Source organism: Sinocyclocheilus anshuiensis, unplaced genomic scaffold (genome assembly GCF_001515605.1).
Source record: "Sinocyclocheilus anshuiensis isolate Anshui unplaced genomic scaffold, SAMN03320099.WGS_v1.1 scaffold784, whole genome shotgun sequence".
Lineage (NCBI taxonomy): Eukaryota > Metazoa > Chordata > Actinopteri > Cypriniformes > Cyprinidae > Sinocyclocheilus > Sinocyclocheilus anshuiensis.
The window spans coordinates 592,261-609,168 of NW_015554160.1; the positions used below are offsets into that span (position 1 = coordinate 592,261).

At 37.3% G+C, this 16,908-nt stretch overlaps 1 protein-coding gene across 1 annotated transcript in view; it reads left to right on the plus strand.

The window, feature by feature from the left end:
• Window positions 1-16,908, plus strand: part of LOC107670806 (latent-transforming growth factor beta-binding protein 1-like) — an 80,278-nt gene that overhangs the window by 10,564 nt on the left and 52,806 nt on the right. The window contains exon 3 of the mRNA XM_016463573.1: window positions 6,644-6,986. Within this exon, the coding sequence (XP_016319059.1) occupies window positions 6,644-6,986 (343 nt within the window). The remainder of the gene's footprint in view (window positions 1-6,643; window positions 6,987-16,908) is intronic.

Consider the following 16,908-nt stretch of genomic DNA (forward strand, 5'->3'; position numbering starts at 1 on the left):
ACACTCTTAACATCAGTCAGTCAAGCATTATAATATGATAATCAATGTTATTTAATGATAGAACTTTAGTAATTAGAATTAAAACTTGATAACCATGTATGAATGCATATTAGTCATTTTAACTTCGGACTGGTGGTGGTGCTTTTTTGGTCATTCAGTGTTTCTGTAAAAAAAAAATTTAAAATTGGGGAAAAACTAACAAAAATACTGATTAGATAATAATGATACGAATTCTACTAATAAGAACAATATAAAACGCACCAAGGATTAATAAGCTACTGGATTCATGAATATTAATCAGGTTGTGTGCGTTCGCTCGAACTGATTTGCTGAAATCAAAACAGGGACGATAATAGGTGAGCGCCAGCCAATGAGATTGTCGTTTGCGCATTAGTTCCGCCCACTACCGGAGAAAGCGGTAGTTCTTAAAAGCGGAAGAATTCCAAAGGAACTCTAACTAGAATCCAGTTTTTCTGCCAGATCACTGGCGTAAACCCATAAACGTGTCTTATGATGGGGTCACCACTGTGTACACATGCTTTCAAGCAAATTAAGAATGAAATATGACCTTTTTCGTTCATCTGACAGCAGCATTAGATGTTGTAATTTATGATGACTGGGACATAGTGGCAAGGGATTAATCATGGGTCAACCATTTTTCATTGCTCGTATATTTTTCGATATAGGGGAAAAATGAGAAAGTCCAGGTTGTAGTCAGTACCTCCCCTGTCTCTATATATCTTCCTTTCCATTTGTGTTTTAGGATCACTATGTCTCCACTCACCACCTCTCTTGTCTCGGAAGATAGACCTGATTGTAAATTTTCCTGCTAAATGTGTAATGGGGTTAGATTTTTCAGGTTTTAACACTCACCTCACTCAGAAAGTGCAAACAAAGAGAATCGTCTAAATAGAAATGCCTTTTGTTTTTCCTGGCTCGTTCCACCGAGCTGCAAGGAACTTCATAGATGAAGTGTTTTATCTGGAGCTGTCAGTCATCCAGGTAGCTTTGGTCGCTGACATTGAGTCCTATTATAGTACAGTGCAGAGGGACGCTGGGATATTAGCCTTTCTATTTTACCACCAGGATATTGCACTCCAGTTCTTTATCTCTAACAGAACAGGAAGAGTGTTAATCCTGGTTCATTTTTGGCCCATCATGTCCTATAAATAAATGACAATGTAGACCAGGGGCCGGTTGCACCAGCTCCAGCACCAACTTACTTGCACTACTAAATGTTTGAGCATTGCGCCATTAAGCTTAGTTGAAACATAACCCTACATATAAACTAAATATTTACTGAAGCCTTCAACCAGGAGTAATAGTTGGAATAATCTGGAAGACCGATTGGATTGCATCAATGAGCTCATGTTTTAAATGACAGATAAATGATGTTGACATTTACACTTGTTTATATGTTTAGAGAGTGAACTTTGTGAATAAATTAGTTCTTAGCAGCTCTCTGACATGAAACCGATCTTAACAGTGAACTTTCCAGTGTGCCTGTCATTTGTGCATGCCAGCGTTTATTAAAAGAAAATAAACATAAACATTTCTGGATTGCTATAATAGTATTTATTTATTTTATTTATTTACTGCTTTTTTTAGATACCATTCCTGAACCATTATAATTGATATATTTAATTGAATTTAATTAATTAATATATTTAATTAATTTAATTGACTAATTATTTTATGATTTTGTGTCTTTTCAATAGGGAATTTTGATTTAATTTAAATAATTTATTGCTTTTCAACACTATTTCTTTTTACAAATTTGAAGGCAGCTTATTGGACCAATAATTGTAAACGTCCATATTCTGTTCCTATTCAACTACACATTACTTTACGGAGAGCTTATGAATTCCTGCCTAAATCTTGCCTTAACAACAATGGCTTGTTACTGGAATATTTTGGTTAGGATGTAGTGTTAAAATATGGCTTAACTTATTTAACAGACTTCTGAGAAATAGAATGGAGTGTGATTGTGAAAAAACAGCAGACATGTTTAAAAGTTGTTTGAACGGAGGTCATGAAGTGAGCCTAGGTTCAGTCTGCAGAATGACTGCCACCTTGTTGTCCTCTCTTCCCTGAGGAGTTTTCGTGCTTGCATTCGCCATGTGATATGCATTCAGAAGCTTCTCAGACTTTCCCTGAGTTCTTTTATTGGATTCATCAGGAAACATTTAGAGCATTTTTGTGTTTCTCAGACAGTCATGGGTTGATGGGTGATTTCATTTGTCTGCACAATGGAAGACTGTGTAGCACCGAAGAGCTTGCGGATGGTAAAAACTCTAATGAAAATTTAGGACCAGAGAGCAACTTTTGCATTGATGACAGCTTCGATTTAATGCCACTACATAATTTACATCTTATTTACAGTTTGTTTTACAAGTTTTACAACATGTAAAATGCAATGAATGCTCATGTCTTCCATCTGAGCCTGGATTTCTCATATTGCTCATCTGAAGTGTTTGAGTGTTTTTCCTGAGCTCAGGCATGTGTGCACAGCTCACCACTGAAAGACTGCTCAGTCTATTTTGTCCCTCAACTGAAAACAGCCCAAGCGTTCAAGTCCCTCGCCAGATAAAACACAACATGAAAATATTTCACCTGGGCTCCACAGCACGGCAGAGAGACGGATACGTTTTTCCTGGCTGTCCATGCTGAAAAAGTTTCCTAGATCCGCAGGAACAGGTGACTAGGTTGAGGAACCTGCTGGGATGAGCCTAAACTAAAGAGAAGAGCTCAATTCTGTAGGTTCCCTGAATTCACTAGTTGCACCGCTTTTGCATGTGGTAATTCAGTACAGTCACCTGTGTGTTCTTTATTAACCACCTGCAATGCAGTTTGACCAGCACAAACAATCATTTTTAGATTAGGCTTATTGTATTATAGTTTGTAACAAAGTGGATCAGATCAAATTATTAAGCATTTTTAGGGTAAGGTTTAGTTAGAATGTTCATTCATCCACGTTTTCCAGTGTACATGTCCTAGCCGTGATTTCTAAATTGCCTGAAATGTCAGAGTTTTGACTTTGTTTTCCTATTGGCATGCTCTCAACAGTCCTCATACATTATATGTACCATATTTGCATTGCTTTGACCTTTCTTTGTAGATTCCACCTTCTTGCACACCAACATTGGTAGATTGTGTCCAATGCCTGCACACTATTGGTCAGTCATTGCCTTCAGCAGGTATGAAAACAATAGGAAAACAAATCTAAAACCTGGACGTTTTAGACAGTTAGACAAATCCTGGCCAGGACATTTCTGGGAATAAGAGGACGTATGGTCGCTTTAAAGTCACGTTTAGAATAATCGTGTTTGCATTCATTTTTAACGACTCAGTGGTCCAGTGTCAATTATTCCATTAGCACATGCTCATGTCTTTGTAATGTTTTTGTCCCTATAGTGCTCATTTATTTATTTCACAGGTTAAATACCAGTCTTAAAACAGCCTAAGCCACCATTAAGAGTTTGAAAAGTACACAACAAAGTGATATAGAACTGTAATCTGGTCAAAAAAACCTGGAACTACGTACTTAATAGTCATGCAACTTAACACCTTGGAACGTCATTCAAACCATTCGAATCTAGCATTCAACAAAGCAGTATAATTAAAAGTAATACAGGTTTGAAACGACATGAAGAGAGTAAATGATGACAGAAATATAATTTTTTGGGCCAACTTTCCCTTTAAGGTTAACATAAATGCTTATTTTTCCAGGTTAATTAAAGCATGGCTTGTTTGAGAGGAGTTTGCTGTGTCAGTATCTCCACAACAACTTGTGAAATGCCTCTCCTGTCTGCTCACACTGCAGGCTTTCAGTCCTCAGGCAGTAGCTTAGCATGCTAACCCACATGTTACTTTCTTGTCCAAGCAAATCCAAGTTGTACCTTTCAGATTCAACACGTCTGAAGACGTTAGAGCTGTGGGAGAGCTCTGCAGCGTACAGATCCTCTTGAATGAGCTCTTAGATGTGCAACACATATAAAGTTCAGCGGAGAAATGGCCCGACCGCAGACGCCTTTAATTGGCTCTGTGTCTACTGTGAAATACTAGCAGACTGAAATGGGCTTATCGACCATTCTGTCTGCCGCCTTCAGCTGTGCGTGAGCTCTTACACCGCTGAGCACGTTGAGGGTACAGTGCAACACATTTAACACCGATTTCAATATTGACTTGAGGGATAAAACTAATAAGAAGCTGGACGTGTTGGAATTACCCAGCACTGCTCCCCATAGCCTGGTCATCTGAGTCAGCAACATCGCCCTCTCTTTATCAGTCTTTCTTTCCTTCCTGCTCTCTGTCTTTGTGAGGCCTAACTTTATGGTGCTGTGAAGTTTAGTCAGCAAGAAGGTTTGTTTGAAGAGGCATTGAGCAGAGCGTTTAACCTCCACATTGTACAGTAGCCCACAGAATTAGTCATGAGGGTTGGTGAGACTATCTTCTTACTAATGTTTAATGTCGGCAGGATGTCAGCACAATCTAACACTTGTGATATACTGACTTACAGATTCACACTGTACAAGCAAGTTACAATATAAGTTTATATAGAGAGACAGAACACTCATGTGTGGTAGAAATGATTGTTTTCTGGGGCTAGTATAGGGATAACTCATTTTGTCATTGATTAATATTTGCTTCTCAATGGCTTCAGTGTTATGCGATCCTTTAAAAGTCATTCTAATATGCTGATTTTGCATAAACATTTCTTAGTGTTATCAGTGTTCAGAACAGTTGTGCTGCTTAGTATTTAGGCTATATCTCCTTTAACTCATATAGAAGTTTTTCTGTATGTAAATGTGTATGTGGCATGAGTTCTTGAGTTGAAAGAATGATATTCTGTGTACATTTGTGCTCACATGTATGTTCATTTTCTGTGTGTATGTGGAAGAGGAGGTGTACAAGGGCATGATATGTACAAGAACAGTGTTTGTGTGTGTACTGCGTTTCTAAGGGCCGTCTCACTTTGTAACCCTGAGCCCCAGAGGACCAATGAGGTACATTGGAAAAGGAGGGAAACCTAGTGAGGGTGGAGAAGAAACAGAAATACCCTGCTGTGGGTCATGTCAACTGAAATGAAAAACTCCAAACCAGGAGGAGTTGTTTATATGATGTCATATTTGACTCTCACCTCTGTCACAAGGCATGTGCATAATAATTTGTGGTCAATAAATGCTCATTTTAATCCTGCTTGTATGGAAAAATTATGTTTCTGACAAGTGTGTGTGTCTGTATGTGCTTGGGTATAGTTTGTCTTCAAAAGTAAGCTAAATTTAATAAAACCTCCCTCAGGAAGCATCTGGAAAAATTATTTATAAATTAAGAACATTATTTTTATTATGAAAATGAAGGTATATTTTGTTATATAGTTTATAACTTAATTAAATGCAAATTAAATTTATATTAATAATGATTTATTATTAATGTTTATTTGTATACAAGTAAAAAGTGTGTGATTTTGAATATAGCATAAAATTCACTGTACTCTAAAGTCTGGACCTATGTTAAGGTCTGAAACAAGTATATATGAAGATGATAAGATGCCTTTCTGTAACAGTTTGTGTAAAGCAGCTGCTGTTCAGTGTGATGTCATAGAAACTGTCATTGAGATCATCCTTCCTAACATCTGCCTTGAGCACAGGGCACTGATCCATTTCCTATTTAGGAATCTCCACAGCACTCAATCGCTTAATATGACTAACTATAAATTTGCTGATGAGCAGCAAGCTGCCCTATTTGTGTGTGTGTGTGTGTGTGTGTGTGTGTGTGCGAGCGAGTGTGTGTGTGTGAGCGAGTGTGTGTGTGAGCAAGTGTGTAGGTTGGCCACAGAGGCCGCTAGGCTCTTTGTAGTTGAATGACAGCTTTGTTCCTGCTCCTCAATGATGTAATTACAGACCACAAGTCAACACCCAGTTATCCACTCATTTTCCCTCTCTGTTAGTCTGCATTCTCTCATGCATCTCTTGCATTCTCTTTGCTCTTTCTCTCATGATCTGTGCAGAAAACAGTTCTGACCTTCATTTTTATGTTTTGTTCCACATCATATAAAAAGTATACAAAAACTATGACCTTATGGACTTTCTACTGTATTAACTATGCTGAGAATATTGTAGAAATATCTGCTTTTTAAAGTTATATTCTATGTAAAGCTCGACATGCTGTTGATTATTACCACAAATAATAATTTTCAATAAACAAAATAAAAACCTAAACTATAAAATGAAAATAAGAATGGTTCCGTTCAACTCCTACATCAGTTCATGTAAAAATGAACAAAATGGAAGTGTGTACAGAAATGCATGTATAATGGAAGGCTATGGATCCCATGGACCCTTCCATTCCACACTTCCTCTGTTTTCCCGTTTTTTGTTTGTTTGTTTGTTTTGTTTTGCTTGGTTTGGTTTTTGCTTTCGTTTTATTTTTTCTTTGCTTTCCTTTTAATAATTCATCAAATTATTATTCTCTTTTTTTCAACTCAAACTCTTTTCTATAAACTTTTCTATAAACTTCTATAAACTCTAATAGCGCTATATAAGTAAACTTTAGCATATGACATTTTGTTGTAAGTTATATTATATTAATTGTATTGTATGACTTTTTTTTAATTGTATGAAATTTCTTCTCTTTGTTACAGCTAACTGTACGCCCCCATGCAAAAATGGAGGGATGTGTTTGCGGCCCCACATTTGTGTGTGTAAGCCAGGCTCTAAAGGCAAGTCCTGTGAACAGACCACTTTGCCCCCATCCTCTCATCCAACTGGACCATTAAACGGACACACCAATGGTGGACTTCCAAACGGAGGTCATACAAATGGATATCCCAACGGTCATAATGTAATTCCCCAGCGTCCCATTCCTCAGCAGATCTTCCCACAAGGCCAAGGTCAAGTGCCGTTACCGTTGCCCGGCACCAACATGGGACATCTGACTCTGTCCATGAAGACATCACCTAACGGACCCGTTCCTTATCAACCACAGTGAGTATGACGTCTGGATTCAGTCATTTATAGCATCATAATACTGTGTCATGGTTCATGATTTGAGTGAATTTTCATTCATAATGGTTGTTTGGCTTTGTACTTTTTAGTATTTGGCCTTTTAGGTCAGCAAATACATTTCAAACAGGCTAAAACATTCCTAATTGATTATACGTATTAATAAAAGGACAGTGTAGAATCCCTATGACCAGATTTTTGACTTTCAGCATGAAGCCTGGTTCACGACGGAAATTATTTCAGCTTAGAACAGCAAAAAAGTCCAGTCATAGTTGAATAATCAAATAATATGCACTTCCAGCTGAAAGCACAGTGGTGTAATGGCATTGTAGGATGCTATTTTTAAAAACTTACCAGATGGCAGAATTTATTGGTGAAACTGATATCTGAGAACCAATTATATAACCTAAAAAGTTTGAATATTGGTAGAGAATACTAACAAAGTAGTTAGTTGAGTAGTTGTCTAAATGTATTTTGGACTTTTGCAATTCCTCAGGCCCTTAGTTCACCAAACTTGTCATTTTATTATTTTGGAATGAACTCCATAGCTCGGTATTAATGCCAGACATCAGACCCACAGATGTTAACGGTCTCTGCCCCTTTCATGCCCCCCTACTAGGGCTGCACGATAAATCGCATGCGATATTTAACACGCATCTTGTCAGTAAAGCCGGTTCTGTAATTGGCGGTAAATCTCCATCATGTGCGGGCTTTCACATGAAGCAGCATTTACTACACAGAGCCATTGTTCACTGACAAGCTGCGCAAAACATGCGCGAAATATGATCGTGGTTTTGCGCAGCTTGTCAGTGAACAACGGCTCTGTGTGGTAAATGCTGCTCCATGTGAAAGCCCGAACGTGATGGAGATTTACCGCTGATTACAGAACCGGCTTTACTGACAAGATGCGCGTTAAATATCGCATGCGATTTATCGTGCAGCCCTACCCCCTACTACTCTCTCAGCCTGGGTCTGTTTTACAGAAACACTTACTGTTCTTTAGCCTGACTCACTGAAATCTTTTTGCATGACTTACACTTGGGCTTTCACCAAATTGTGACTCCTGAACTCCTGATGTGAGCCTAGTTTTCATTTTCAGTTTTAATTTTTGTTTGCCCTCAAAACACGATTTTCATGAGAATCCTTTACCGTGACCCTGCAGACTCTTTAGTGACCTGTTTTATGGAAAGGGTTCTGCGGAGTATGGCTTGGGATTGTTTTGACTGCCACAAATATAGACGACTGGAAAGTTCACAATCAAATCGGATGTGAAGCTTTCTTTATTTCTTTCTAACAGAGCGAATCGGACTGACTGCACACGCTGAGTCAAAATCTTGGGATGTGGGGGAAAGCCACAGAACTTGCCCCCATGTTGGTTCCAGGAAAAGCTGTAAGACTGTGGCAGGGCAGGATATTGATAAATTCTACTTAAAATATTAATGAAAGCAGTTTATGTGCTGGGACTGACGTGCATTTTCAGTCAGAGTTTGGATGTATCTGCTTGGTAATTGCTACCAGACCTGTCCTCGAAAACTTCTGTGGGTTTCCACAGGGTTTATTGTGTGCGGAGGAGGTAGGCCTCTCTCCAGAACTCCCCTTCCTCTCAGCTGCAGACAAACTTGCTCAACACTTGAGAGGAATTTCCTGCATTTGAGATATTTGGATTATTTTGAATGTTATCAGTATATATAATCAATATTTAATTATATTATTAGTATAATATTTGGGTAACAAAAGTCAAAAAGACAAGACTCTGAGTGTTACAAGGTAGGTCTGTCAGGATATCAGAATTTACATTAAATTTTCTGTTTATGTTAATATCTTGTGACGACAAATGTTTTGGCAAGAAGTACACAAAGGCTTCATTGCAACCGTTTTATTTAATTATTTTTTAAATGTTATATTTTACATTGAAGGTGCAATGTTGTACTAAAAATGACATTTTTGGGTGACATTTTTAAAGAATTATACCAGATATTTCATGGTTAACCTGATATTTGAGAACCGAATATGTTGTATAAAGTTTTTAAAATCTGTAAAGAATACTGATAAACTGATAATCAGTCTATAATCATAATAATCATCTATAATCAATCATCCGATGATAATCAGACTATCTCTATGTATGAAACAATAAAGCACACATCTAGTGTGTATAGTACCTATAGTACCTCTATAGGGATTTCACCCATATGTGTATCAAAGGATTCTAGAACCAACAGTCACCTGTCTGTCAGGAAGTGCTTGGATTTTATTTATTTATTTTTATTTATTTATGTTTTTGACTAAAATACCAAGATTCTGCCACTCCATCTTGTCACAGTTTTGAAAACTGTTGAATTACTGTCGCTATGCTTGTTCTCTTAGACCACTTTTTACAGTCTCAGGGTTGCCAGGGTAACACGTGGAAGCAGTGAGTTATGCATTCATAAATTTTACATGCAAATACATTTCACATCATGTTCTTTCACTGTTATTTTACTCTTCAAATGGGATATTTGCAACTGTCAAAATGTGACAGTTATTAGGCCACATTTCCCTCCAAAACCGACTGAATGAGTGAAAGGTTTATTGAAGCACAGACTGAATGATTTGTTGGTGTGAGTGTGACAGGCAGCTGTGAGTCATCAGTGTGGGTTTAGTGTAGTGAAGCTGTGGTTGGGTGTCATCACCGCAGAAATAGGTCAGTGAAATGGTTATTCAAACACTTGGGGAACCTAAACATTTTGGCTAATTGTGGACAAGCATCAAGGAATGAATAGATGTAACAAAACTTTTTGAAGTCTCTTTGAAGTCTCAATGAACTCTAACGCTCAGACAAAGAATCATTTCCAGGCAGGTTTCATGTGGCATGATTTTACAGGTGTGCAACAGTTGTACTGAAAAAATGTCTCTCTGCGATGATAATTTTGAATTTATAGGCTTCAAAATCAAGATGTTACAGAGGCCTTGTATTAATATTATAGTGAGAAAAGCCTTTAGATTTATAGTTGAATGAGTTTGTGGATTTGTGTCAAGAAAACCTGATCCATCCACAGGAACACTGCGGAGTGTTCCTAGGAGAGATTTTATACAGTGTTTTATGTTGACGCTTTATTTTCCGACCCTGGATCAATGCCGAGCATTGTGCTCAAGCTGTGTGGCACACTGTATTTACTCTAAACCTATTGTTTGATTAAAGTGATTTGAGGTGTTTAATGTTGGAGGTTATGATTAAGTCTTGTAGTGTTTGTGCTCTGAGGATTTTTCTGTGTTGACTTATCCAGATCAAGTAAACTCATGAATCCTTTGTTGGCAGTTTAGTTGACCATTTAGGTGAGTTGAACACTGAGTGACTGGTCCTTTTAAATACTCATAAAACCATAAATTGGAACTGACATGGCTGGTTTAGTTTGTTGTTCACACCTTATCAAATCAGATTTTGGTAGAAAATAATTGCAAGTTAAAGTGAATGAAAGAGCTTATGATGTATGCAGAAGCAGTAGCGAGCACCATGCTGTACTCTATTTAAAAGAATAATTAATTGATCATTTTTTATTACGTTTCAATACTTCTTCATTTAGAACAATTAATCCTGGAAAAAAAAATGCAACAAAATATCATTGCAAATAATAATGGATTTTTTTGCATATTTTTTTATAAATAACAAGGTAAATTAAATGCCCCACTAATTAGTACCAATTGATATTGTGGCTATAGCTGTGTACAGGTGGTTTGTGTGTTAGTATGCTGGGGTAAATTAATCTGGAGAAGTAAGCAACCTTGGCTCAAATATGTGCCTCTATATACATTTCTGGGTTGGAAGTAAACAGTAAATCAAAGACTAACAAAACAATCCCCTTAATTCCTCTTTCACTTACTATCTTCTTCCCAGTGAGCACAGACTTGTCTTTTTTCTAGCTAACGTACACTTATTGTATGTGCCCTGTACACTGTAAGAAAAAACATCCATAGAAAAACTGATAATATCCTGGCAGAAAATTACCAGTATGCTTTGTTCATTTTTCGGACATTTCCTTCAATCCTAAAACACAGCACAATGCAATGTGTAATTCAAAATACAGGTAAAACACATGTGAAACATCAGTACAGAAAATTCCTTCATATTAACACGGCACATTGGCCCAATTTTACGGACTTAGAGCGTATATAATCACCCAGTGAGAAGCACATACTGACTCCACCACAGCATGATGTAACCGCTAGCCTCCAGCGACAAAAACCCCACCCATAATAGAGCAGTACTGTTAACACGCACCTGGCTCTGTAACTCCTGTCAATAAGGAGGTCTGGAGGTAATTGGTGCTGCTTGGTGCTCATGTCTGGCAGGACTTTGAAGTGTCAGTCACATCCAGGTTAGGTGCCACCCTACTCTGTGTGAACTGTCCTGCTGATGGGTAATAAGAAACAAGGGAGAGGTTCATGGTTTCTTTAAAATCATGATAGTGGCTGTTAGCTGAAATCAGTATTCTTAGCATTTTAGGAAAATTATTGATATTGCCAACATTTTGCCAAAATGTAATTGGAACATGGACAATGAATCTTATTAATATATTGAGCAAAAATCATCAAATAATAATTTATTAAAATTATAATTTTATTATTATAAATAATACCTAAATTGACATTTGCTGACATTTAATCAGTCCCATCCAGGTTTCATAGGACTTTTTTCTGATTATTTATTTATTTATTGCAGGCTAAAAATGACTGAATTTAGCTTTCTTGAAATGTGTGCAAATATTCCAATAACCATGATGTATTTACAGTGGGTACGGAAAGTATTCAGACCCCCTTAAATTTTTCACTCTTTGTTATATTGCAGTGCTGTGTGTACATTAATGAGGAAAAAAAATTAACTTAAATGATTTTAGCAAATGGCTGCAATATAACAAAGAGTGAAAAATTTAAGGGGGTCTGAATACTTTCCGTACCCACTGTATGTAACTGGTGATAATATATAGCAAAAATACAATTACCTAAATATGTTTGCACAATGCACATTACTAAAATTGTGATCCTGGTCCTCCATGCAAAAGGCAATGGGATCACCAGCATAAATACTCAGCCTAAATATAGTTCTGCTTGGTTGAAAAACATAGAATTGTGTAGGACACAATACCTTGCGGACTGTCACTGAATCAGTACAGTATCTAATCAGTGAAGCTTATATACCCTACTTTTAATGTTTTAAAATATTATTTATCGTTTATTAAACAATTATATTGTCTATTGTTGTAATATTGTTTTTCACTGCATGTGTCTTGGTTTGGAAGCGAGTTGAGGTCATGCATGAATGATTTGGAACGATCACTTGGAAATATTAAATATTACCCTCTCCAGGCCCTCAAATGGGCTTCATATCGGAAATTTTTTGTCCTTTTCAAACACTAGTATATAACCAGATGTCCTTCTCTGTTCTTTGCTCACTTTACAATGGCATTCACTGCAATACGGCAGCAAGACTGTTACATATTGATTCATTTGTTTGTGGAAATGAGACAAAAAGCTGGCACAAAAAATGTGGAGTACGCTTGATTTTGCATTAAATTCTGTGATCACAGAATGGCGAAATCCTGGAGGGACTGTTTAATGAAGTAATCACAATATGCTTATGACAGCTGTAGCAGTTTTGAGATAATCGGCATTATAATGTATCAAACAGCAGTAGCATGTAGTCTAGGTGTTATACGTCAGTGATGAAATTGGGTCTGCTGGTGTTTAGGAAACAAATATCCATCTGCAGACAATAGGTATTGAAGAGAGCAAAAGCATCCTGATGTGGGTCGCTGGGTTCATTAGAAGAGAGAGCTGTGTAGTGTCTCGCCGAGTGAGCATGAGGGAGGAACTGCACCGGATTCCACCAGATTAAGAGGATAAGTGCGGAAGGAGAAGAATAGACAAAGTGGTCAAAAAAGTGGGAGAAGGAAATGGAAAACCGAGATGGACAAAGTACTGATATTATTAAAGAAGGAGGATGGGCAGAGTGGTACAGAAAGAAGAGGTAGAGAGAGAAATGGACGTGAATAATTAATTTGTTTATGTGAAAATAATCAACATCTGGAGATCACTGGAGTTCAGACCTGTGTAGCTGTTCGGTTTTGATTGAGAGGGAGAGAGAGAAAGAGAGAGAGAGAGTAAAAAAATTACTCCCTGCATCTTTTTTTCGATTTAATTACAGCACGTCTGCCAGCGTACGAGGTTGCGCCAGCTATTTTGTTGAGACTGGAATTGGAGCTTATGTTTATAACTTCTCTCTCTCTCTCTCCCTCTCGGCCTCTCTGACATCCCCCTCTCACTCTCATCTTCTCTCTGATGGAGCTGTTGACTTCAACAGCAGTAGCTGGATGATCCATAAGTATTGATTTCACGTTAAATGTTCATCCACAAGTGAAATTTGAGAACAAAGCTTCATATGGCCTTGTCTCCATATACACCACATTCTCAAGCTATTCCAATTTAGTGGACTGTAAAAGTTGCTCACTACTCAAATACTACTCAAAGAGCAAATTGGTTAAAATTGCTCATATTGCTCTTATAAAATTGTTTAGCTAACATGCATATTAAGCAGCACAACTGTTTTCAACATTGATAATAGGAAGAAATGTCTTTTGAAAAAAAAAAACAATTATCAAATAGAAAACAGTTATTCACAGTATTTCTTCACAATAATACTGATTAACTGAAGTTTTGATAAAAAAAATGCAACCATGTTGAGCATAAAAGACTTTCAAAGACATTCATCTTACCGACCCTGACCTGGTAATGTAGACTGTATATGTTTTTGTATTATTTTTTTTTTTCATGTGGTGCCTTTAATTACCATGTTCTTTTCAGATCATTCAGGCAACCCACTGGCTGGTTGATTTTAATAAAAAATATGTTTTTTTGCACATTCCAAGTTATTATATATTGCTAGGCTGCAATAGACACATTAGAAGAAGTGAGCGGAGCCACATTACATGTGTTCAACCGCTATGCTCCAAAAACCATAATTACAATTCATATTACCAGGATTTACTCTGAATCTCAGCCCAGTGTTGTAAAATTCAATATAAACAGCTCATTATACTTCTGCTCCCCTTGCGCAGAATAATCTTAGGGCAAATAAACATTACTGAATTAAAAAAAAGAAAAATATGTGGCTTCATGGCCACAGGAGCAGCACTGAGTGCTGACTGGCTCTCTAGAGCGCGTTCTGAATCCAGAAGCGAGTGGGTTCAGTTCCAGTCTCAGACAGGTTCCTCTTCATCAGAGATGGCACATGTAAACAGATGTCCCTGCTGATCTAACCTGTCTACCAGAGGAGTCACTGTGGGCAGAAATCAGCTGGGATCACAGTACCTAAATGGATCTGGCTCTGTGCTCTGTAAACTTCTTCTCTTACTGGCCTGCTGTGGTGATGTGTGGAGGCCATAAAAGATCCTGCTGTTCTTTTGTTGTGGTTTTTATTGAGATATTTGAATGCAGACCACACAGTTTGTTCAGTTAACTGCTCGTCTGCAAACCTCATTTCATATTATGATACTATTTAAGTAGCTTCATACTAACATATTAAACTGATTTCTCACAGTGACTGTGTTCCTTGTTGAGTATCTTTTTCTTTCTTTGTTTGATGTCAGCTCCCCATATTCAGACTGTTGAATAATATCCATTTTCAGTGGTTGAAAATCAAATGTTGGTCACTTTGTATAAAGCCGATACTTATTGTATTTAACGAACAATATTAAATGAATAATATTTTATTGTTATAAAATCTAAAGCATAGTACATTTTTGAAAGAATATTTATGACACTCAAACTGGTATGTCCTATACAATTGTTTTGAAAGAGGGAAACAAGATGCATTTCTAGTTTAAACATTACTTATTCTTCACACATTAAGCTTTAAATACAATAAGTATCGGCTGTATGCAAAGTGACCAACATTTGGTTTTCAACCACTGAAAATGGGTATTATACAAAAGTCTGAATATGGGGCCTCATTGAATCTAGAACTCATCTAGAAACTAAAATTATATTGCGATATCTTTAATACTTCTTGAGTTATAGCCACACAAACTTTGGAAAAATAATACTTAAAGCACTCAGACAGGTATGTTCAATGCAGTTGTTTTGACAGAAGGAAACGAGATACATTTCTAGTTTCAACATTATTTGTTCTTCAGACATTCCTCTTTAAAAGAAAAGAATTGTCATATTTTTGCAAAGTGACCCACATTTTTTGTTTGTGACCACTGAAAATGTGTACAATTTATCGATTTACTCCTAAAGCCATATTGAAATTCCGTTATCTCTGGAACTGAACCATATAGGGCCTTTAAAATGAAGATGCCAAAAGAGACGTTTGTTAAGACCTAATATCTAAAAGGGCATTAAGATATCTTTAATACTTTTTGAGTTACAGGCCTGCAAACTTTGGAGAAAAAACTTGAAAAGTGCTCTTTCCCCTTTTTGAATGGTCACCATTGGCACATAATGCAACAAAGATTGCTAAATTCAACAGATTTTACTAATAGACCAACCAATCTCTTTGTAAAAGTAACATTATGATGCTGCCATCTTTCTTAAGTCATTTTTACCCCCCTGTAATTTGGCTCTGAATCTCAGGTGAAAATTGCCATTTTGACCCCCTCTGCAAAATATTGGATTACTCAGTAAATATTAATCCTGACATTTAATATTTTGGCTTTCATCACTATACATGTCTGTCTTTCTTCAGAAAAAATATTAGCAAAATCAAAAATTTGAGCCGGGGACCTCTGGTTGAGTTGACACGGAGTGACCCAACAATATTTCACAGTATTACTGTATTTTTATCAAATAAATGCAACTTTGGTGAATATAATTAACTTCTTTCAAAATGCATTCTTTTGTGCGCCACAGTATAAAAAAGTCAGGTTTGAAACAAAATAGTGTGAATAATAAAGGCAGAACTTTCATTTTTGGGTGGTGTCCCTTTAAGACGGCTTAGTCAACTAGACATAGACAAGACCAGTGGTCCTCAAACCTCTCCATGAAGTACCCCCAGCACTGCACATTTTGTATGTCTCCCTCATCTATCACACCTGATTCAACTTATCAGCTCATTAGTGGAGGCTGCAAGACCTGAAGTGGGTGTGTCAGATAGAGGGAGACATAAAAAATGTGCGGTGCTGGGGGTACTTCATGGAGAGGTTTGAGACCCACTGGACTAGACTAACTGATTTTTAAAACATGTAATTTTGAGGCCTAGTGAAAGCGACATGAAAGTGCACAACTCTAATGGTTCAATGAGATATTTGTTCTAGAGTTGATGCTGAAAAGTACTTCAGTACATCCATCTCCATCCCTTTCAGCGGTCCACAGGAAGACAATTATAACTTGAACAGTGCTCAGTTGTCTGTGCTAAACATACTGAAAAAATAGTCTGGGCCACAGAGCACATCTGGGCACAAACCCAATGGTTTCCTTACAATGATTTACATTACGGCACACGTGTATTCACAGATTGATGTCACCGTCTGCTGAACATTCAATAACAAGTGTAAGAGAATGCTGTATTTCACATGCATACATCAAATGTGCTGCGTACATCTTACATGCGTGTGTTATGTGGCATTGAAAGCGTCCAGTCAGCCCTTCAGGGAGGGTTTTCGTCAGGGATAGTCTTACGCTGTCTGCGGTTGTGGGTGTTTGGGCTTTACGTCACAGTCCTAAGTGTATTAAGGACTGATATTTTTTATAAATGTTGTCCTCATTTATATGTGCATGTGTTGTGTAGCCTGTATGAGAGGGTTTCAACTAGGTCTGGTGTTTTAGGGAGGATCCGTGTGTATGGAGTGTGTTTGTGTGTGGGTTTAAATGTATTTACAGACTGTGTGTGTCTGGGTGTGTGGTTAGCGTGTAGGCATTTAGAAAGAGT